Raw genomic sequence first — 25,040 nt, forward strand, 5'->3', positions numbered from 1 at the left:
AACTTAATCATCCCACCACCATGTTTCCGAGTGTCTCGGTGGTCCTTTTGTCCATCCACATACCTCACCAACGGCTCCCAACAGACTATCTTTCATTGACATCCAACCACGTTCAAGCTCAACCACATCATCCTCTACCCGACTCAGCCTCTCTTTTAATGCCTCCCTTACTGTCACCTCTTTCAACCTCCACAACTTCATTCTCGGTTGGTACTTCACCCGCCGAGCTCTCCTCGCACCTTTCACCCTTATGTTGCAGACAACCAAGTGGTGCTGTGAAACAGCCTCCTCCCCCGGGATCACCTTTGTGTCCCGGAGGTGCCCCCTATCTCGCCTATGCACCATCAGGTAGTCGACGGTTGTCGTCGACCCACCTGACGTGTATGTAACGAGCTTATTATCCCCTTTCTGGAACTGAGTATTACAAATCACCAAATCAGCTCCATCAGCAAACTCCAAAATCCTTTCACCTTCTCCATTTCTCACACCATATCCGTAACCCCCATGAACTCCCTCAAAACCGTCCATACTCCTTCCCACATGTCCATTTAGGTCTCCTCCTACCACAACAACTTCCTCATCTTTCACGTTTTCCATCAGCTTCTCTATCACACACCAGAACTTGTCCTTCTCTTCATCGCTCCGACCAACCTGCGGAGCATATCCCGAGATGACGTTCACCAAGAGCTTTCCAATCATCATTTTCACCATCATCAACCTATCACTCACTCTAGTCACACTCACCACACTGTCTACAAACTCCTCAGAAAACAGGACACCAACACCATTTACGCCCTCCGGGCACCCTTGCCACACAAACTTGTATTTCTGTCCCTGCCTACCCATCACCATTCTCACACCACTTCCCTTCCATCTCGTCTCTTGCACACAACATATGTCCACTCTTCTTCTGATCAATACTTCCACCACTTCTCCTGATCTCCCTGTCATTGTCCCTACATGCCATGTCCCAAACCTCAGAAACCGATCTCCACTTCGGGCTGTACCCTGCCCATATGTAGTTGTCATTGTCATGGTTCTCTTTTTGAGGCAATGTTTTTATGGCCGGATGCCCTTCCTGACGCCAACCCTCTTAGTCGCCTCTTTCGACACGCAGGCATAGGGTGCACCTATTCTAACCAGGGTGCACACCGGTCCAAGTCATTGTAATTCATGTAAAAGCACAAGGATCGCCTAGTCGTCCTCCCAAATACATTACACATACATTACATTACCTTGTGTATGAACTGAATATATATATTTTTAAAGGGTAATTTTTGTCAATTCCACCGAAATTTTCAAAGTCCAGAAACTAGGTCAAGTATGATAATATGATTATTAGTCAACCAGGATGTACAAAAACATTCGTCAGAGCTTCAGATTGATGTACATGATGAAAATGAAGTCATAAAGGAGTAATATCTTCCATAATTCCTGGAAAAAGGCCATTTTAACCCTTTGTAAACCATTATAGGTAAGTATATATGTTGTGGTCTAGTATTCATTTTTCAACCAAGACATTTGACCGCACATCATGGGCTAAGTTTGATGCACAGGATGCATACAATTTGATAAAAGTATGAATGCCATCCATAATGAAAGAAAAATAGGCTATTTTCTTGCCATTAACCCTTTGTCCACTGTTTGTAAAATAGGCGACCATTGAAACCTGAAATAAAATTTCACGTGCATGTACCGGTAACATATTGGGAAGTGTCAAAGGCAGGGTCAGCAGACGGTCACTGGAACTCTATCTCATCACAGTTTTATTCCAATTTCAAATCAAAAGTTTGAGATGAGGATTTCAGAGGATGACCTCTTTACTGTGGTATCCGTTGGTAAACCCTCTGATATTTGTGAATCTAATGCTGGCCTAACTCTCGTCTCAAGTGTCTACCAGCTCAGCCAGACCGTTGCTTGTGTTTATGACAATGAATGGTATGTCACAAACATTCTATTTTTCAGCCAACATTCCTGCTGAACACAAAAAGGTGTAGAAACAGCTCCTTACAACTACAGACCAATCACCTGCTCCCAGTCATCAGCAAGGTCATGGAATCGATCATCGCTTCTGATATTAAATCCTTCCTCTTCTCCAATGGTTTGATCCCGGATCAACAATTTGGATTCATACCAGGTGACTCTACTCTGGACATGCTGCTTCTGCTGTCTCAACAATGGATGGAAGTCTTCAATGCCAAACAGGAAATCGGAGTCTTCTCCTTTGACATATCTCGTGCCTTCGATACGGTCTGGCAGTCTGCCCTGATCACCAAACTCTCCTCTTACGGTATCCATGGAAATATCCACGCATGGCTCTCCCTTACTCTACTGTCATAGTCAACATGTGGCTCCAATGGAATTCTCTCATCTCCCCTTCCTGTTCAGGCTGGAATTCCTCAAGGCAGTGGTCTGGGCCCTGAGCTTTTTCTGATCTTCATCAATGATCTCTCCGACTCTGGAAAATCCTCTCTATCTTTTTGATGACTCCACTCTCTGCCACTCCATATCTCGACCCTCAGATCGGCAGGCAGCAGCCTCTTCACTCTCTGCAGACCTGGATAAAATCACAAACTGGTCAAACAAGTGGAACATGTCCTTCAATTCAGACAAATCTCACACACTCACTATGTCTCTCTGAAATGACTGTCTGGAAACCCTCCCATCTACTTTCTCAATCCATTCGAAGAAGTTCTGTTACTCAAGCTTTAGGGTCTCACTATCTGCGATGAAACCACATTTCCAAGCTGCCCTCAAAAGACAGTCACCGACTCGGCATCCTCCGTCGTGCGAAGTTATTTCTTGGCTCTACTAAGCTTCTCCTCACATACAAAGCTTTCATCCGCAGTTTGATGGAGTACTGCTCTCCCCTCTGGGCTGGTGCTCCTGCCTCACATAGCTCGGCTTCACGCTGTAGAAACCAAGGCCTTTAGAATCATTGGTATCTCCCGCGATGAAGCCGATTCTGAGGCCTTTCACTCTCTCACCACAGGCAAGTTTGTGGTCTTTCTGTCTTCTACCGACTCCTCTCCCACCTGGCTCCCCCTGTTCCGCCTGTGCTCTGTCCTTCAAATATTCCTGCAGGTTGCGCAAGATCTGTCAGCAACACTCTTCTGGTGAAACTTTCATTTTTCTTTTTTTCCCACCTCTGGAACAAACTCCCACACTCTCTTCAATCCCACTCCTTCCTACAGGTCTTCAAAACAGCTGTCCACCACCATAACTTATCCTCCCCTATCCAAAACATTGATATTTTCTACCCCCATTAATCAACCCAAAATCCACCTCCTCCAAATTCTGTTTTCTTTCCTGAAAGTCCCTGTAGTTTCCATCTTGCTTTACCGTGTACCCCACTGCAGCCCTCTCCCTTCCACAGACTCCCAATGGCCCTGTTCTCCACTGTTGTTGTTTCCCTCTCTCTTACCCTCTGGTCTCCTGCTCCTTTTATGATATGGTTTTATGTGTTAGCTCTTACACGAGCCTCGACTTAGTATCGAAAAATAATTGTTGAAACATGGGTATGGATCTGTGAAATTCATGACACATGCACACTACCCTGTCCTAGCCTGCAGAACATCGACAGATTCCATGTTGGGTGACATTTCAGCATAAACGTTGTTGCATTAGTGCCCCAGTGATTCATGGACGTAGTGCCCACCAGCACAGATCTTTCATCTTCAACTGATGACAGAATTATTGTGCTCCTGCCTAAATTTCTTTGTTCACGAGTCAGTATTCAAAGTCTGAGGACTCTATAGTGACATGTCAGATTTTTGCCATTTTCTAGTGAGTTGTGATGTTCTGTGCATAGCAGACTTGTGTTATTTGACAGGGATGGTACATGTATATGGACTGTAGCCAATATTGGGCCTCAGTATCAGCTCTATTTTTCTGTGATAGTGAGAAAATGTGCATGCATTTTATAAATCTTGAAACGTTGCTTCAAATTTTGATATTTTCCATATAGCTCTTTTTGGTACAATACTTAATTTCATTGATATTTTCATGGGTGATGATCCAAAAGAGAACAAATTCCATATGTGACTCCATCATTTTAATTGTCCTAGCAGTTTGATTGCAGCAGTCACAAAATCCAACAAATGCTTTAACCCTTTGAGTACGGATGACGTCCAGTGCCGCAACCCGCGAAAAAGTTTTGTGTATGGATGACGTTGCTACACGTCATCGACTATACATATAAATAGATCGTCAGTACGTGGTTGCATTCCCGTACCAAAATGCCAAATTAATCCCGTTTATCAAATTTATCTAGGTTCGATAATTATTTTTTTTAAATTGTTTAAGTTGCTGGGATTATCCCCCCGGGATTATCAAAAAAAAATCCCATACTCAAAGGGGTTAATGGCCTGTTTTATTTAGTTGTGGATGGCATTCATACTTTTATCAAATATAATACATCCTGTGCAACAACCTCCACCCATGATGTGTGTTCAATTGTCTTGTTTGAATCATATATATACTTACCTATAGTATTTTGCAAAGTGTTTAAATGACTTTTCCCCCTAGAATTATGGGAGATCTTACTCCTTTATCACTTGATTTTCCTCATGCAGTACATCAATTTGAAGCTATGATGAATGTTTTTGTACATCCTGGTTGACTAATAATCATCCTATGCTTGACATAGTCTCTGGACTGAAATTTTCGGTGGAATTGGGACAACGTTTTGAAAAATTCAGTTCATACACAAGATGGATAATCAAAGTTTTTATTGCTTTAAAAGTATGATTAAGTATGATGGTTTATTTGATTTAAAGCTCAGTTCCCCAAACATGTGCCCACAGTGTCAACTGGTGACCTGAATGGAGGGGTCCATAAGGTTGGTTTTGTCCCATAATTATGTTTTAGGACCCCCAGCATACCCCCATACAAAAACTTCAAAAAAAACTTCAAAACGGTCACTATGTGGACCCCCAAAATCTCAAAAATCAATTTAGTGCCAAACCAAAATAAGGATTTTGGAGATCCATAACTTCCAAAGTCTAAGAGATAAGCAATTTCTGGCTGTGGATTCTGAAAGCCTGGGACAAAATTAGCTGAGAAACCAATTTTAAGCTTCATTTCTATTAGAGCAGAAGATATGGGTCGTCAGAAACACTGATTGTGGCAAGGCAAATACGCAATTCACAAGTGTGAAAAATGGGTGTGCCACCATATTTTCATGGGCTATAACTAGACAATCATTGGAGATACCGAGCCAAAACTTGGGATTCCTTTGTTTGGCATGAAGAGGTAATTTAAGAAAAATTTCCAGGCAAATCTGAGAGGTGTCATACAAGAGGGTGTGTGAATTCAAATGGACCCTATAAAATAATTACCCTATAAAATTATATTTTTGTGACTCATTCGCCTTTTTTTTTTCTTCTCCTTTTTTTGGTTCTTTCCTGGGTTAACCTGCCACCTTCCTGTTGCAACAGAATTCACGGTGAGTGTTCATCTCCAGTTCTTCACTGCACACCAAGACCTTACAGCCAATGGATTCCGTGCATGTTTTTGTTTTCCATTTGGCATTTTTAGGCACATAATTGCTTGTAGAAGGAAAATACAAAGCAGAAACTTTGGGTCATTTCACTGTATTCACTTTGAATTTTGTTTGGTTTATATTTTAATGTAAATTTTGTTTTTGTATGAAACAAAATAGGATTTGTATGAAACAAATGGAAAATTACATCCGTTCCTTTTGATCCCTGGTAATGGCTAAAACGTATTGGTATTGGTATTGTATTGTATTGTATTCCTGTGTACATAATTAGGTGTACTGTGAGCAAGCAGTAGTTGTGGTTTTTCTTGCAGTGCTCTTTCCTCCCAAAGTTCTCGATTTATATCAAGACGAAGTATGAGGATAATAATGGACAGAATGACAATGTGAGTAAAGAAGTTATTTAATGTTCTTTGACAGATTCAGGAACAGATTCAGGATGTTAAAAATAATAAATTAATCAGTGAGATGGTGGTGTAAAGGATATGTGTTTCAATGTTAACCTCACTTTGTGAGGATGTTAGGGTTCCTCACAAGAACCCTCCTCCTTTCTCCTTCTACTTCCTTTGCTGCTTCACATGTTGCTTTCATTCATTCATTTTATGGGAACAGTATTGGAAAAGTTAGTGGAACCTTTTTTTTTTTCCTTTTTTGTTGTCAGAAGTGGGAATGGAAATAATTAGTCATGTGAAAAAGTAAGTACACCCATGTAAAGTTTTGACTTTTTCAACATATTTCAACATACAGCTATTTGATCTTCATTTCAACAATATTGATAGATAAAGGTGATATAATATAACAAATATCATGAAACATTTACATTTTGTAGTCCATTGTATAATTTAAATAAACGTAAATGGAAATTTCGCATGTGGAAAAAGTAAGTACACCCTTGGCTCTAATAGGTGGTATTGCCCCCTTTGGCAGAAACAACCTCAAGTAGGCATTTCTTATAACTGTCTACCAGTCTCTGACATCGACTGGGAGAAATTTTTTCCCACTCCTCCATGCAGAATTCTTTCAGCTGTGCGATGTTTGAGGGGTTTCTTGCATGCACAGCTCGTTTCAAATCCCCCCACAACATCTTGATGGGATTTATATCCGGGCTTTGACTTGGCCATTCCAGAACCCTCCATTTTTTTCTTTTCAGCCATTCCTTGGTGGATTTACTGGTATGTTTAGGGTCATTGTCATGTTGCAAGCTCCACCTTCGGTTGAGCTTCAACACTCCGACAGATGGCCTCACATTATCCTCAAGCACCCTCTGGTACAATGAAGAATTCATAGTGGATTCTATGATGGTGAGCTGCCCAGGCCCTGATGCAGCAAAGCTGCCCCAAACCATAATATTTCCACCACCATGCTTTACAGTTGGTATCAGGTTCTTGTGGTCAAATGCTGTCTTTGGTTTTCGCCAAACATGTCTTCTGGTACTGTGGCCAAATAGCTCTACCTTTGACTCATCTGTCCAGAGCACATTGTTCCAGAAGTGTGCTGGTCTTTGCCTAGGTGTTCATTGGCAAACTTTAGTCTTGCCCTGATGTTCTTTCTGGACAGCAAAGGTTTCCTCCTGGTACACCTCCCATTTAGATCAAATTTGTGCAGCCTGTTTCTAATGTTAGACTCGTGCACTTTGACATCAACAGTGGCAAGAGCTACCTGTAGGTCGCGTGATGACATTCTGGGGTCCTTGGAGACTTCTTTCAGCATCTTGCGGTCTGCTCTCGGGCTGAACTTGCTGGGGCGGCCTGGCCTGAACAAGTTGGCAGTTGTTTGCAATCTTCTCCACTTGAAGATGATCTTCCGGACAGTCGAATGATTGATTTCAAATTGTTTGGAGATTTTTTTAAATCCCTTCCCAGACTCGTAGGCATCTATAACCTTCTTTCTGAAGGCCTCAGAGAGCTCTTTTGATCTAGGCATGGTGATGCCGCACACTTCAACAACAAAGAGCAAACCAAACTAAATGTCTGAGGTTTAAATAAGACAGGTTCCTCCAAGATCCTCTCTAACGCTGTTCTAATCATTTGCACCTGAGCTGGTGCACCTGATTCTAATTTTAGGTATTTGAAGTAGTGATAAATCTAGGGGTGTACTTACTTTTTCCACATGTGAAATTTGCATTTATGTTTATTTAAATTATACAATGGACTACAAAATGTAAATGTTTCATGATATTTGTTATATTATATCACCTTTATCTACAAAAAATTGTTGAAATGAAGATCAAATAGCTGTATGTTGAAATATGTTGAAAAAGTCTAAACTTTACATGGGGTGTACTTACTTTTTCACGTGACTGTACTTGAGAAATTTTGTCACATTTGCAGCAAATGGCTTTCTCTTTTATTCTAGCCAAGTTGAAGGTGATGAAGAATTGAAGGCATTTATTTGCCTGATTACAATGGGAATACATTTTATGACAGACTTTGAGTTTCACCTCTGTTTACATTGCAGTATCAATTATAAAAACACCTGGTGATTAAATTTAGGAATTTTATTCATTACTTCAATTGTGAAAAGCAAGAGTATAGATTGACTTGTTGGAAACGATGTAGTTCTTGAATGGAAAGGATCTATTCGCTAAGATTAATGAAAGTTTTTGTTCATGCCCATGTTCTCCCGATGCCTTTGTGTATTGACACATAGGTTTTTTTATTTATTTATAGCTCAACAGTGATGCAAACTTGCCTGGAGGAAAATAAATGCAATTGTGAAACTGCAGGAATTATACGCGTTATTAACCTGAATCGACACACATTGCAAATAGGTGCATAGCACCAGACATTAACGTTTAAGTTTATTGTCGAGGATAAAAAAGAATGTAGTTGAGGATGATGGTGGAGAATCAAACTGAAATGGATGTCAAAATAGCATTCACATAACAAAAATAAGTCCACTGAACTTAAAAAAGAAATGCACAATGCTGAGGTGCAGACATATATCTTGCACCAGGAATCTGGATTGTTGCAAATGGGATGGAGGGGAGGAGAAGAGAGGGAAGGGGTAGGAGGGGCTGTATCCCAATATCCTTTGTGAGCATGCTCACCTGTCAGCAACTTGTTTATGTTGATTGTCCCTAGCAGTGCGACATGAAATAGCATTTTTTTTTCAAAGCATTCATTCTCCAGACTGGGACCTCTTTGTATACTGAGGCAGATTGTTGTGTCGTTGTCGTTCAAGACACGTTTTGACTGTTTTGTTTGTATGCATTTGTCTTCAACTGCCTCACCTACCTTCCAATCTTCAAATCTTGCTTTGTCCTTCCCTCCTGTAATACATTATTCATAAGCCAAAAAAACTGTGCTTTCGTTTATACATACTATATACTGTTCTTTTGCTGATCTAAGGGTCATTGTTGATGCCTACTAACTTGTACAGGTTTTTGAAGATGAAGATGTGGAAAAGGAGGTCATTCCACTGGACATCGCTTTCGATGAGCTACCCGAACGATACTATAAGGAATCTGAGGTTTGAATTCATTTGTATATTTATTATGATGGACAAAGTGATTAACGAAGCATCTTAAAACATGTTTAAATGTCTAAAACACATTTGCATGTATTTTGATCAACAGTTATCTGCTGTTAACCTGTGAAATATCAGTCTCTTGTTTTCCACTTAGTTGCCAGAATGCTTTATCTAAATTTTTGTTTTCTGTGACTTTGTAATATCCATATCCACATATTGAACATTTAATAAAATTAAGCACAACTACTGACTGTTATGAAAATGCATGTTAATAGCATAACACTATTTCAGAGGTTCATTACCAAATTGTTACCTCTGCCACCGCAGGTGGATGGAGGTTATGCTTTCACCCCTGTCTGTCTGTCTGTTTGTGAACAAGATATCTCAAAAAGTTGCGGACGGATTCGGACGAAATTTGGCAGAGAGGTTGCGTATGTGACAAGGACGAAATAATTAGATTTTGGTAAAGATCGGGATTCGGATCCAGTTAGTTAAATTTTTTAAGTGATTCTTTGCCATTGGGAGATGGGACCAAGAACGATACATAGCAAGATATCTCAAAAAGTTGTGGACAGATTTGGACGAAACTTGGTGGACAGATTGTGTGTATGACGAGGAGTAATCAATTCGATTTTGGTGAAGGTCTGAATATGGATTCGGATATGAGAATTATTTAATTTTTTAAGTGATTCTTCACTTAAAATTTCGCATCACATGTTATGATGATGAAACATCACATGTTATGATTTCATAAGTGTTTTTTTTAAAGTGATTCTTCACTTAAAATTTCGCATCACATGTTATGATGATGAAACATCACATGTTATGATTTCACATCACACACATCACTTCACCTAACCCTAACCCTAACCCTTTAACCCGAGAGATGGGGGTTAAAAACAACATAAAACAGGATATCTCAAAGTTAAGGATGGATTTTGACAAAACTTGGTGGACAGGTTGTGTGAGAGACGGAAAGGAAAAATTGATTCAATTTTGGTGAAAATCTGAATATGGATTCGGATACGAGAATTTTTTTAAGCGATTCTTCACCAATGGGAGATAGGGCCAAAACGATATACAGCAGGATATCTCAAAAAGTTGTGGAAGGATGATTTTGATTAAATGTGTTTCTGTGTTGTAATTTTCTGGTCTACCCTGGGATACAATTGTAAACTGTTCACCTGGTGGAGGTGTACTCTCCACTGAGTGCCTTTCTAGTTTCTACATGAAATATAATTCATTGTACTCAAAGTATCGTATTTATTTATTGGGCTTAATAGTAGATGAAGACAATCATGAAAACATTGTCATACATGTGGATCGCCCCGAATCACAAATCCTACCTTGCAGTGTTTCCACTTCCATATTCACTTTATTCTGGTCGCCGTCCCGGGCCCAGATGTTGTTTGATGCCTGCACTTGCCCAATCTAATTTGAGTCTGTCTGCTTGCATTGCATGGCGATCTTACTTTCTGGCCTCCCTTCTAACTCTTTCCAAAGCACGGCACACTCTTTGAATTTTCTAAAACTTCTCTCGGGAAAAGAAAGAACTTTCCCATGTGTGTCCACTGTGTGCATATAGCAAAATGTCGAAGATTTCCCTTCACAATCGTCGGCCTCTGAGGACACGACTTAGACGACATGAGCGACATTTAGGTCGCCATGTTGTGCAGTGTTACGTAAATGTAACAAGACACGGAATTGGTTACTGGAAGAGTTACAACGGGGATTGTGCATAAGACACGTGCTGTGATTGGATAATATTTAACACAAAATAACTGTTTTCATTCGTTTTTAGCCGCGTCGCAGACGCTGCTCATAGAGTGCCCTTTGCTGTTGTTCTTGTTGTTCTTCTTCTTCTTGTTCTTCTTGTTCTTGCAGAGAAGACAAAACCTCAAAGCTCCACCCATTCTGGGAACCATAGCTCCACCCATTCTGGGAGAGCCTTCATATAAACAAATATCCACCATTTTATTAACTCGCATAGCTTTGAGGCCTGTTTTGTAGGCCCGTGGTGTCTTCCTCTCTCACACAGTTTTATTTCAAATCAAATTCGATATATCATTTCATTTTTCACAGTCGCTCACATAGTTTTAGACTCGGTTGAAAAAAAACGGGAAGAAAATCCGATGAAAGTTGCCCTTTATAGAATGAAATGATTTCTCAAAGGCCTGTAACTTCAAGTCCATTGAGATTTTTTTTTTTAAATCGCGGCATGGTCAGTCATACACCGCCCGAAATAAGAGACGGGAAAATTGCCGAGATATATATATTTTGTTTAAATCGCGGCATGGTCAGTCATACACCGCCCGAAATAACAGACGGGAAAATGCCGAGATATATTAAAAATTCGTCCATTTGATGACAATCGTCACAATGAAATATTTAATTTATACGTCGTCACAATAATGTGGAGAGAGAAGCATAGCTTCGTTCATGTGTCGCCACACACGGGAAATTGCCGAGATTTTTTTTTTTTTAATCACGGCATGGTCAGTCATACACCACCTGAAATAACAGACAGGAAAATGCCGAGATATATTAAAAATTCGTCGCCACACACGGGAAATTGCCGAGATATATTTTCACTTTGCACAAAAATAACATCAAGTAATCGAATCAATAGGAATGTCCTGTGCCTATAACATCGACGTTATAGGCACAGCTGCATCTAGGCATTGTGTAACATCGATGCGGCTTTTGTTTTAATTAAAACTTTTTGTACTTGTTTTTTATATATTTCTCTCTTTTGTGCACACTATGCTCTTGACGAGTTTCACAGATTTATTGAAATATATTGTTACGTTTATGGGGGTAAATGAAGGAATACCATAGTCGAGATAAAACTATGGAGATTAAAATGCTCTGCCGCAAATAACCCATCTCAATGTATACAAGTAGGCCGTGTGTCCGGTTAAGAGCGTTTGCACGTCGCCATAAGGAGGGTGGTTTTGTGCTAATTTATTACAGGGACTGTAAGGTTGAATTCCCCTGTACGTGATTGCCTCCCTGTGGTTTTTCCCTCATGTTCTTATTACATTCGGCCAGCCAGGAAATCAAAGGCTCAGTAAAACAACGATCGCACTGTAAATGGACTCATTCGCTCACAACGCTGCCAGGGCTAACGAACACCCAACACATTTTCCGATTGGCACGCAAGCCCCGCCTCACGGCCAACGACGTGATCTAAATATTTCCGAACGACGACTGGACTCCACCCCTCGACTCGTAACGGCGAGGCCACACCGTGGCCTTCATGATTGAGTAGCGCTTGGTGATTGGACAGAGTGTGACGTCATCGTGGAACATTTGAGAGTGAAGGGTGAAAAGATGCGGTCGTGCCATCTTGCTCTGCTGGTCCTGGCTTTGATAGTGGGCAGTCGTATTTCCTCCTTGTTCCGGCTTCGTCGCGGGCGTGTGGTCTTTGGTTTGTGTGCGCTCTTGGGAAAGGACTGGTGAGAAACAGTGGTTCGGAACAGTCAGAACTACAAGGCACAGGATCGGCGTCGGCAATGAACTGGGACTGGGTCTGCGTCGTGTTTCCTCTGGATGTCGAAGAGCGCCACTTCGTACCGTTTTGTGCGTTTCCCGTGCGGTTGGTTGGAGGATACGAGCGACCGGCAAGCCTTACCAACCATTTGGGGATGCAAAGCTGAGTGCCGGCCGATTACCAAAGCATTATTTATTTTCTTTTACTTTTGTTTTCCCCTTGTTTGTATACGAGTCTGAGTAGAGACGTCTCAATAAGGGATTTTAGTTTTTACCTCACCTTTCCTTGTTACTTGCGTTTATTTTCATCAAGTCATTATTTGTCGAATTTTACTTTTCTTGTATTATGGATTTTGCTGTCCTGTCTTTGTGTTTGTGGGTTTGGATTAACCCCTTCGTGTGTTACCAATCAGGTAAGACTTCAAACCTTCCCGCGCGTGTCACTTCTGCCAAGTTGGGTATACGCCTCGGAGTGAAGCTCGTGTTGGCCATTCGTCCTCTTGGGGTCTTAACCCCAGGGACACGACAATATTTATTGACAACATGTAAGGATATTATGTAGTTGGTCAGTACAGTGGTCACAAAAGTGAATGATTTCTGGGGTCAGCATGCAGCCTACATTGGGAGCTAGGGTGAAAATTATATATAGCAGGATATCTCAAAAAGAGACATTACCAGCCATTTGGGATTTGGACGAAACTTGGTGGAGAGGTTGGGCATGTAATGAGGAAGGATCTATTCGATTTTGGTGAAGGTGTGAATATGGATTCGGATACGAGAATTAATTTTTGAAGTGATTCTTCACCATTGAGAGTTCGGGTGATAAGCGATATGTATAACTTATTTTATATAGTTGTGGACGTGTTATGAATAAACTTGGTGGACTAGTAGATTCGGCCTATCAGTGGGATACAAACCATAAACTGTTCAGCCTGGTGGAGGTATGCACTCTATTGAGTGCCGTTCTAGTTTTACTTGCTCTCCCCATGAACCCATTTCTACTGCATGGATTGATGGGGCACCTGAACATTTTGATTTTGTTAGGCACCACTAAAGTAATGGCATTTCATTCATCATGACTGTTTATTTGATTGTACTAAGCACTTTTCTCTGGATATGTGGGAAGAGAAATTTGTCTAATGTATTCTGTACACGATCTGTCTAATTTCCTATTACTTTTATTCGCATATCTGACACAATGGTGCTCTTAGCTTTGCACACTCTATTATGACTGATTCTCTGCTTGACTACACACTGCCGGATTGGTGCTTTGCAAGTGGTGCATTGCACTAGTGAGGGGACTGTCCCTCGGATGAATGTAAAATTTGGTATTTTGGCTGTTGGCATTAGTTAGTGAATATTAAACATCCCATGGTGGTTTTTTTTTTGCAAAGAGCAGGTGAGTTTACACTGACACCTTAAACAATTTTTTTGTATTCTTGGATATCCCTAGGTACCAGCTTGTATTGCTTGCTATCTGACTTGTGATTGTGTTAGCATCAACTCCTACACTATAAATACATTTTCACACAGCTTTGCACAGACAGTTTGCATGTCATGTGCATGGCTGTTTTTGACAAGGAAAGGCAACCATGATTATTATTTGAGTAATACTCAAATTGCTTCTTTTTTTTTCAATACGGCTGTTTAGTGTCATTATCTCCTGAAATAATTTTAAAACTTTAATACTGTTGATTCTAGTTATAAAAGAACACTTATTATGATGCATTTCTTTGCAAATTAACATCTAATAAACTACATTTTTATTCCAAATCGGATGACGGTGCGCTTTAAATTCCAAGAAGGGACTGTGAATGCAGACGTATCCTTATAAATGAATCATACATAACAGTGTGGTTCATAGTGTAATGATGTAAAACATAAAATGCGAACTATAGTTGATGTATTGACGTACTCGCATTTTGCATGCTCGTAATCAACCATCACCTAATGTAGAACCTTAATTTATTCATAAAGTGTTACTTTGGGTGAAATGTTGAGCCACACTTACTCATCCAAACCTGCCAACAATGATGTGGACTACGTTTTAAATTTCCTCAAATTGACAAACGTAAATAAAATTACAATATTGAGTGGATTTGTTCTCAGAAATGGCCTTTGCTGTTGAAGCGGAAAGCAAGTGGTTACTGTGCCTAATCTTATCAAGATCATGATTCCAGTTCTTACCTGTTTTCCTAATGGCATATCCAGCACACATACACACACATTTGTGCACTTGCAAATGTTTGGAGACTCGTTACCAGAAACATAAAGATGAGATAAATAGTACATTATTGGCCACTTCTTTAAGTACTTTGGTACTTTAAGAATTAACATACTACACATGAATGGGAAAATAAAAACATTGCAGTACTGTTGTTTTACTTCTATCGGGAGTTTGGAACTCTTGTTGAATCCACTCGACAGTGTTCATGGAAAACCGCTGAATACAGGGGATGGTTTTGTAAAGTTTTAATTTTTTTCTTCATCTTCGCTCCGAGTCTAAGCTTACCCACTGATTATATATATCCCACATCAATTGCAAATGTATACAACGAAACTCCATTCATCAGCTGATTTGCTGCAACCTTTCATGATCGTGTTGGTTACCCATTTTGATGACTATATATCCTCTACATCAAGAATAGACTTGGCATTCTACTTCGTGGTCCTACCCACACAGGGAAAACTGATTGAGCCATGGCAAACAAATCAAAATACCTCAAAAGGAAAGCTTATTTTGCACTTGCACATGAAGGGGGTAATATGACTTGAAATGTACCCAAAGTGATACGAGTTGTCCTTTTAAAGTAAAAAAAATTTCCTCTTGCCATACCTCAATTCTCATGTTTAGAAGACATGACGCACCAAATCGCTCCATGGAGGTCGCCACCTTGCGGATACGGAAGTATGCATAAAAAATTGCGAAAAAGTTCAATAGGAGTTTGTTTCACCTGTCTTTGTTTGATTCATAATCTAATGCACCTCTAATTTGATAATTAAAATACTTTAAGACCAACCTCGTTCCCCGGGCCCTCCACCAAACACCGGAACCAATGAGATTCGAGCATTTGAAAAAATATTTCCAAAAAGCTTATTACCGCGTTTCGGAGGCTGAAAACGGCATCAAATATTCTAAAATTGACGAAGAATTGTTTTTTAGAAATCTCGCGGCCGTAGAGGATAGTTTTTCACGGCCAGAAATATCCGAAGTTGACACGGAATTCACCGAATTAATCAAGAAGTAAATTTTATAAATTTTAATCTTATCCAGAATGCAAATGGTGTCATTTTGAACTAGGTACGGTACCCACTACACCTACCTCCTACCAACTACCTAACCTACTGATGCCATCGTGATGGGTAAAATAGTGGCAAGAGGCTTTGGCTTCGCCGGCTCATTGCGGCTTTGCAGTAGGGTCATATTATGTTTTATGTGTCGGTTTGACTTTTTGTGTGATTAATGTTAGCTCTTTCACGAGCCTCGATCTTGAATACAAAAAAAAAAAAAAAAAAATCATCGCTCCTTGTAAGGGTAATCCAATGCAATTGCTTTCTTTTTATTATTCACGAGCTTTCCCCTCGGTGGTTCGGGACATGTTGGACATTGAATAGCTATGGAGTTATTGACCTCATGGTGGTTACCTTTTGCCTGTGGGCTGGCAGCAGCACTGCCTGATCCTCCATCCTGATATACACTTTGGAGCAACCTTTGTCCTCAAAATGGATGTCAAGGCCAACGTGTGGTAGTTCACAACGTTGTTCAAATTCTGAATTGCCTACACCCAAAATTTGTTATCGTTCAGCCATGAAAGAATAACGCACAAATGCACACACAAACACTTGACAATATTTATAAGACTAGCAAGGTACCCATCCTGTGGGTGGGTAGAGTATGTGCATTACTTGCTGAAAAGAAAGTATAGTTTGTTTTGCAAGAAGACGAACTGTGTTTGCATGGCGTGAGACTAAAAGGTTTTACATGGTCTAAAGGTCTAAAGGGTATGTTTCAATTGTAGTTGGGGGCTAAAGGGTCTAAATTCTAACGCATGTAAATGTCTAAATGGTGTAAAAATGTCTGATCTAAAGCTCCAAAATGGTCATGGGTCTAAGCTGTTTAATATATCTGCGGGCTATAAATTGTGTTACGGTCTAAGGGTTCTATAGGGAGTTGAGGAGCTAAAGGGGTGGAAAGGTCGAGAGGGTATCTGGAGTCTAAGGGTTCTAGGGGCCTAATGGGTGTAAAAGTTCCAAAGGGGTCCAAATTGTTGAAAGGATCTTAAAGGTAAAAGGGGTCTAAAGGGTTTTGGGTTTCTATAGGGGGTTTTGGATTGTAAAGGGTATTATAGGGTCTTCGGTTTCTATAGGATCTTAGAAATCTTAGGGTGAGCCCCACAGGGTTCCGCTGACGGGGCCCCGTATGATTCTAATAAGCTCTTCAGGGTTCTACATGGATCTATAGGGTCTTCAGAGGTCTCAGGCATGGGTAGTCAATTAATTTTTGGCTAGGTCCAAATTTTTTACTTAACAGGATGCAAAAGTCCAGAATCCAGAAAGATGTATACATATCAGTTGTACGATTTGCCATAGGAAAATACAGACTATAGGCATGCAAAACAAGGCCCTATTATTGTGTACTGCATACTGTAATGCATTTTAAGGTTTTTATAAGGCACCACTATAATGGAAATCACCCCATTTGTTGTTTTGACATTTTTAAATGTTCAACTGTATGCTCACGACAATTTCAACAAAATCCATAAATGTGGTAACTGTAAAATGAAAAACAATTTAAAACGATGTACCCCAAGAAAAATGATCTTGGACAGCTTTAACTTTATATGACAAAACATGAAATGTATAACTACAATGAAAATGCTTATATACAGTATTAACATTTATTTCTCGACATTAGTGGGAAATGTGTCAAGTTCTCTTCTGGAAAAGTGCCTTGAAATCTGGAGTGAGTTCAATCGGGGCAAGGCGGAGTCGACTGCACAGGTGTTCATTCATCAAAACACAGCGATGGCCTGATTTTATTTTTTTTAATTGTTGAGAATGACGACTCGCACACATATGTGGAGCCAAACATGGTCAGAATGTTGATCGCCATCTTCCTCAGTTGTGGATAATTGGAATCGAGCACAAGAGCTGTCCAAAACGTCTCTATTGTACAGCATGTGAGTGTCGCAACTTCTGCACTTCATCTGCTTGCTGATCTGTAAGCTCCAGCTGTAGCTTTGATTTGTCCACATCAGGAAAGGATGCTGTTGCTTGTTCACACCAGGTGCCACGTACTTTTACAACAAACGGATTCCGTACAAACACAAATAACTAAGTCCTTAATTATTTCAAAGTCGCTGAATCTGTGCTGAAAGTTTAAGAGTTTCCACAACTGACGACATTTCACTCGCTTCGGCACCATCAGAATACTGCAGCAACGTGGGAAAATGCAGCATCTCCCGAGTTTCCAGATCATTTTTGAAGAGCAGCTCGTTTTGAAATGCACCGACACTGCAATGGAAATCCACCACACTGATGTCGACCCTGCAGCTTTAAGTTGAAATCATTTTTTTAAATGGCCTGTCAAATCCACGAGGAAGGCCAGGTTTCTTATGCTTTCAGCATCTTTCAGAAATGCGCAAAGTTCCTTTGCCTTTCCCCCTTGAGTTTTACTTAAAAACTCTTCCAAGTGAAGTCTGACCTCCCACAGCCTTTTTAGCCCTTAGCAACTGCTCAGCCGCCGGATGTCCTTTTGAATCGGGAAGGGTCAGCATAATCAGCTGACACTGCTGACAGGCCTTGAACTGTCTTTGTTGTATCGCTGACTTGGACCTGATGAAGTTTATAATTTTAATGACTTTTGCCATTATATTGCCATAAGCATCAATGAGCGTTGCACAAAGTGCAGTCTGGTGAGTCAGTGATATGAAATCAAATTCGGATTCAGATCATGCAAACGTTTTACCTGTTTTACCAGCTCCAGAGATGCTGTGTGGAGATAGGAGAAACTTCCAGAAGGACAACCATTGCTGCAACACTCCACCGATCTGGGCTTTATGGCAGAGTGGCCAGACGGAACCAAACAGTTAAATCTTGGTTTCATCAGACCACAGAATCTTGTTTCTCAGTCTGAGAGTCCTTTTGGTGCTTTTTTGGAAACTCCAAGCGGGCTTTCATGTGTCTTTCACTGAGGAGAGGCTTCCGTCTGGCCACTCTGCCATAAAGCCCAGATCGGTGGAGTGTTGCAGTGATGGTTGTCCTTCTGGAAGTTTCTCCCATCTCCACACAAGATCTCTGGAGCTCAGCCAAAGTAACCATCGGGTTCTTCGTCACCTCTTTTACCAAGGCCCTTCTCAACCCCCCCCCCCCCCCCCCCCATTGCTCAGTTTGGCCGGGCGGCCAGCTCTAGGAAGAGTCCTGGTTGTTCCAAATTTCTTCCATTTAAGAATTATGGAGGCCACTATGCTCTTGTGAACCTTCAATGCAGCAGAATTTTTTTTGTAGGCTTCCCCATATCTGTGCCTCGACACAATCCTGTCTCTGAGCTCTGCAGGCAGATCCTTCGACCTTATGTCTTGGTTTTTGCTCTGATATGCATTGTCAGCTGTGAGACCTTAGATAGACAGGTGTGTGCCTTTCCAAATCATGTCCAATCAATTGAATTTACCACAGGTGGACTCCAATCAAGGTGTAGAAACATCTCAAAGATGATCAAGAGAAATGGGAGGAACCTGAGCTAAATTTCAAGCGTCATAGCAAAGGGTGTGAATACTTATGTCAATGTGATATTTCAGTTTTTTCTGTTTAATAAATTTGCAAAACTTTCTAAAATCCTGTTTTCTCTTTGTCATTATGGGGTATTGAGTGTAGATTGATGAGGCAAAAAAATGAATTTAAACGATTTCAGCATAAGGCTGCAACATAACAAAATGTGAAAAAAGTGAAAGGGTCTGAATACTTTCTGAATGCACTGTACATTGTTGTCCCTCTCCCAAACCCTCCGCCCACTCCCCCCCCCCCCCCCCCCCATATTTTTCGTATACATCCTGTCGCCTTTTGTCTTTTCAAATTTCACCTTTTATCATCACCATCCCCCGTTTCCTCATCCTTTCATTGAAAAAGAAAGCTGTATACACAGACATGTAATATTGTACACCGCTCCTTTCCTATGCCATCTACAGGCGCTGCATAACGTCATTGCCGGGCACCGAAGGGGGCTCGGCAATGACGCACGCTGAAAGGGAGTACTCAGTTTTCACTCTGGTTGTTGTACACCGCTCCTTTCCTATGCCATCTCCAGGCATTGCAAATCGTCATTGCTGGGCACCGAAGGGGGCTCGGCAGTGACGCACGCTGAAAGAGAGTACTCAGTTTTCACTCTGGTTGTTATACACCGCTCCTTTCCTATGCCGTCTCCAGGCATTGCAAATCGTCATTGCCGGGCACCGAAGGGGGCTCGGCAGTGACGCACGCTGAAAGAGAGTACTCAGTTTTCACTCTCGTTGTTTGTTTTCTTGCTTTCTTGTTTGTTTGTTTGTTGTACACCGCACCTTTCCTATGCCGTCTCCAGGCATTGCAAATCGTCATTGCCGGGCACCGAAGGGGGCTCGGCAGTGACGCACGCTGAAAGAGAGTACTCAGTTTTCACTCGTTTGTTTTCTTGCTTTCTTGTTTGTTTGTTTGTTTGTCCGGACGATATCTCAGCCATCCTTTTTTTTTTTTTTTTTTTTTGTATACAAGATTGAGGCTCGTGAAAGAGCGAAGAAGAATTGTGCTGAAATTTCGGCACAATAGTGAGCAAGTCCTTTCTCAAAAACGGTATTTTTTGTTTTTTGATTAATCAATAAATTGAGGAGTTATTTAATTATTAGCGATTAATTAAGTACTTATTTAATTAATCAAATTTCCATTTCTCTTCTGACCATTAACTCAGGCACCTTTTGAGTTAGGAAGCTGATATTTGGACATGCCAATGACCAGGTGATTTGGCTGCAAAGGCTATTTTTGATTTATTAATCAATCAATTAATCGATTAATTATTTAATTATTCGATTAATGACAAAAAAAAATTTTTTTTTTTAAGTTACAGATTCTGATGAAATAGTGGTAGTTTATGTGTTCTCTGACCAAATTGATTAATAATTTAATTTTTTTATGATTATTATTTATTTATTTTCATTATTAATCATTTATTTATTTTCTTTCTCATTTGGCCAATATCTCAGGAACCTTTTGAGCTCGGAAGCTAATATTTGGACATGAGTGACCAAGTGATATGGCTATCAAGGATATTTTTGATTTATTGATCAATCAATTAATCGATTAATTATTTAATTATTCGATTAATTACTAAAAAAAAATAAAAAAATTCAGTTACCGATTCTGATGAAATGGTGGTGGTTTCTGTGTTCTGTGACCGAATTGATTCATAATTTAATTTTTTAATGATTATTATTTATTTATTTTCATTATTAATCATTTATTTATTTTCTTTCTCATTTGGCCAATATCTCAGGCACCTTTTGAGCTGGGAAGCTAATATTTGGACATGACAGTGACCAAGTGATGTGGCTATCAAGGATATTTTTGATTTATTGATTAATCATTTAATCGATTAATTATTTATTGATTAATCAATTAATTATTTAATTTTTTATTAATGACTTATTTAATCTAAATTTTTGAAAGATACATCTTCGGATGAAGCACTAGTGGTTTAGTTATGCTATTAGCCAATTGATTCAGAAAATATTTTGTGATAATCTTTTATCGATTTTAATTATGCAATTAATCAATCAATTATTGTACACATCTCCCTCCCAATGCAGTCTCTATGAGCTGCACTGTGGTATTGCCGGGCGCCGGAGGCGCCCCGGCAATGCCGCGCTTAGGATATTTAATTATTTGGCATGGGGGCGGTGTACATTGAATGCATCTTTACTTGTCTAATTTTCTTTTTCTTTGGCAGGACCCACGCAAATTTCAGTCACGCAAGACTCAACGAGGGCCTTTGTGTGAGGGTTGGCGGGACACGTTTACTCCTATAATGTGCTCCTACAAGCTCACGACAGTCAAGTTTGAAGTTTGGGGTCTGCAAACTCGTGTTGAACAGTTTGTACATAAGGTGATGGTTAGCCCCTCCGACCACACAGCAGGGGACAAGGTTTTGCGTGTGCGTGTTTGATAGTGTATTTTTTTATTTTTTTTTGTACACCGCACCTTTCCTATGCCATCTCCAGGCATTGCAAAACGTCATTGCCGGGCACCGAAGGGGGCTCGGCAGTGACGTACGCTGAAAGGGAGTACTCAGTTTTCACTCTGGTTGTTTTCTTGTTTTCTGGGCGATATCTCAGCCATCCTTTAATCTAGGAAGCTGAAATTTCGGCACAATGGTGAGCAAGTACTTGGTCAAAAAAGGTATTTTTTGTTTTTTGATTAATCAATTAATTGCTGAGTTATTTAATTATTAGCGATTAATTAAGTACTTATTTATTTCCTTTCTCTTCTGGCCATGATCTCAGGCACCTTTTAAGTTAGGAAGATGATATTTGGACATGCCAATGACAAAGGGATTTGGCTGTAAAATATATTTTTGATTTATTGATTAATCAATTAATCAATTAATCGATTAATTATTTAATTATTCGATTAATGACTAAAAAATTTTTTTTTTCAAGTAAGATTCTGATGAAATGGTGGTGGTTTTATGTGTTCTATTAGCGAATTGATTAATTATTTCATTTTTTTAATGATTATTATTTATTTATTTTCATTATTAATCATTTATTTATTTTCTTTCTCATCTGGTCAATATCTCGGGCACCTTTTGAGCTCAGAAGCTAATGTTTGGACATGACAGTGACCAAGTAATGTGACTATAAAGGATATTTTTGATTTATTGATGAATCATTTAATCGATTAATATTATTGATTGATTAATCAATTAATTATTTAATTTTTTTATTGATGACTTATTTAGTTAAATTTCTAAAAGACACATCTTCGGATGAAGCACTAGTGGGTTAGTTATGCTATTAGCCAATTGATTAACAAAATATTTCATGATAATCTTTTCTTGATTTTAATTATGCAATTAATCAATCAATTATTGTGCACCTCTCCCTCCAAATACAGTCTGTATGAGCTGCACGGCGGTATTGCCAGGGCGCCTAAGGCGCCCCGTCAATGCCGCGCTGTAGGGTATTTAATTATTTGGCATGGGGGCGGTGTACTTTGAATGTATCTGTACTTGTTTTCTTGTTTGTTTTCTTGGTTGTCCACGTGATATCTCAGCCATCCTCAGCTAGGAAGCTGAAATTTCGGCACAATAATAGTGAGCAAGTACTTTGTCAAAAACGGTATTTTTTGTTTTTTGATTCATCAATTAATTGATGAGTTATTTAATTATTAGCGATTAATTAAGTACTTATACATTTCCTTTCTCTTCTGGCCATTATCTCAGGCACCTTTTGAGTTAGGAAGCTGATATTTGGACATGCCAATGACTAAGTGATTTGGCTGCAATGGCTATTTTTTATTTATTGATTAATCAATTAATCGATTAATTATTTAATTATTAAATTAATGACTAAATTCTTTTTATTTTTATTTTAGTTACAGATTCTGATGAAATGGTGGTGGTTTATGTGTTATATTCGCGAATTGATTAATTATTTCATTTTTTTATGATTTATTTATTTATTTTCATTATTAATTATTTATTTATTTTCTTTCTCATCTGGGCAATATCACAGGCACCTTTTGAGCTAGGAAGCTAATATTTGGACATGACAGTGCCCAAGTGATGTGGCTACAAAGGATATTTTTGATTTATTGATTAATCACTTAATCGATTCATTATTTATTGATTAATCAATTAATTATTTGATTTTTTAAATTATTGCCTTATTTAATAAAATTTCTAAAAGATACATCTTCGGATGAAGCACTCGTGGTTTAGTTATGCTATTAGCCAACTGATTAAGAAATGTTTTATGATAATCTTTTCTTGATTTTAATTATGCAATTAATCAATCAATTATTGTGCACCTCTCCCTCCAAATACAGTCTCTATGAGCTGCACTGCAGTATTGCTGGGTGCCGGAGGCGCCCCGGCAATGCCGCGCTGGAGGATATTTAATTATTTGGCATGGGGGCGGTGTACTTTGAATGTATCTGTACTTGTTTTTTTTGTTTTTTTTACCATTGAGCTTTTGTCAACAAACATTTATTATGAAAATATGGAGAATACTAATGAATAAAATGTACAATATTTTTGAAAATCGCTCCTTTCCTATGCCATCTCCAGGCACTGCACGACGTCATTGCCGGGCCACGTCAAGGGGGCCCGGCAATGACGCACGCTGAAAGGGCGTACTCAGTTTTCACTCCGGTTGTTTTCTTGCTTTCTTTTTTTTTTTTTGTCCGGGGATATCTCAGCCATCTTTTGAGCTAGGAAGCTGAAATTTTGGCACAATAGTGAGCACATGCTTTGGCAAAAACTATTTTTTGTTTTTTGATCAATCAATTAATTAATTAATTACTTAATTATTATTGATTAATTAAGTACTTATATATTTCCTTTCTCATCTGGGCATCATCTCAGGTACCTTTTGAGCTTGGAATGTGATATTTGGACATGACAATGACAAGGCGATTTGGCTGTAAAAGGTATATTTGATTTATTGATTAATCTATGAATCGATCAATTATTTAATTATTCGATTAATGACTTGATTAATTCTTTTCTTTTTTTTAAGTTACAGATTTGGATGAAACGGTGGTGGTTTAGGTATTATATTAGCCAGTTGATTCATAATATAATTATTTTAGAATTTTTTTTCATTTTTTTTTTCATTATTAATCACTTATTTATTTCCTTTCTCTTCTGGGCATTATCAAAGGCACCTTTCGAGCTAAGAAGCTGATGTTTGGACACTACAGTGACCAAGTGATTTGGCTGTAAAGGCTATTTTGGATTTATTGATTGATTAGTTCATCGATTAATTGTGTAATTATTTGATTAATGACATTTAATTAAATTTCTTAAAGTTACATCTTCGGATGAAGCACTGGTGGTTTAGGTATACTATTAGCCAATTGATTACGAAAATATTTTATGATCAATATTTGTTGATTTTAATTATGCAATTAATTGTGTGTGTTTTATACTTCTCCCACCCCTCCCCCCCTTCCCACGCCTCCTCCCCCCAAGCCCTCCCACAGATCTCCCGATGTCCCTGCTCTCAAATGTGTTTGTGTGCTTCCTCTTCTCTCCCCATCTTGTCTACCTCTACCCTTATTATATGTTTTGCATGTCTGATTTTTCTTTTTTTGTGTGAAAATTAGTTCTTTCACGAGCCTCGATCCTGTATACAAAAAAAAAAATATATATATATATATATATATATATATATATATTGTCCACCACTCCCTCCCAATACAGTCTCTATGAGCTGCAAGGCGGTATTGCTGGGCGCCTTAGGGCCCGCAAGGCTACCCCCCCCCCGCTCTTGCGGGAAAAAATGGTCTTAAAACGATCATTAATTCAATGCTCTGTAGTGTATGGTACGTA

General features: G+C 39.3%; 1 protein-coding gene across 3 annotated transcripts in view; it reads left to right on the forward strand.

The window, feature by feature from the left end:
* Positions 1 to 25,040, forward strand: part of LOC137430290 (cytoplasmic phosphatidylinositol transfer protein 1) — a 174,033-nt gene that overhangs the window by 91,761 nt on the left and 57,232 nt on the right. For 2 of the 3 annotated variants that reach the window (XM_078778974.1, XM_078778977.1), the window contains 3 exons: positions 5,815 to 5,886; positions 8,882 to 8,971; positions 21,435 to 21,590. In XM_078778974.1, coding sequence (XP_078635100.1) covers positions 5,815 to 5,886; positions 8,882 to 8,971; positions 21,435 to 21,590 — 318 coding nt within the window. Of the gene's footprint in view, positions 1 to 5,438; positions 5,447 to 5,814; positions 5,887 to 8,881; positions 8,972 to 21,434; positions 21,591 to 25,040 lie in introns of all 3 variants that reach the window. The other variant, XM_068121065.2, reaches the window with a different exon arrangement.

This window comes from Myxine glutinosa, chromosome 1 (genome assembly GCF_964187855.1).
Source record: "Myxine glutinosa chromosome 1, kmMyxGlut1.1, whole genome shotgun sequence".
NCBI lineage: Eukaryota > Metazoa > Chordata > Myxini > Myxiniformes > Myxinidae > Myxine > Myxine glutinosa.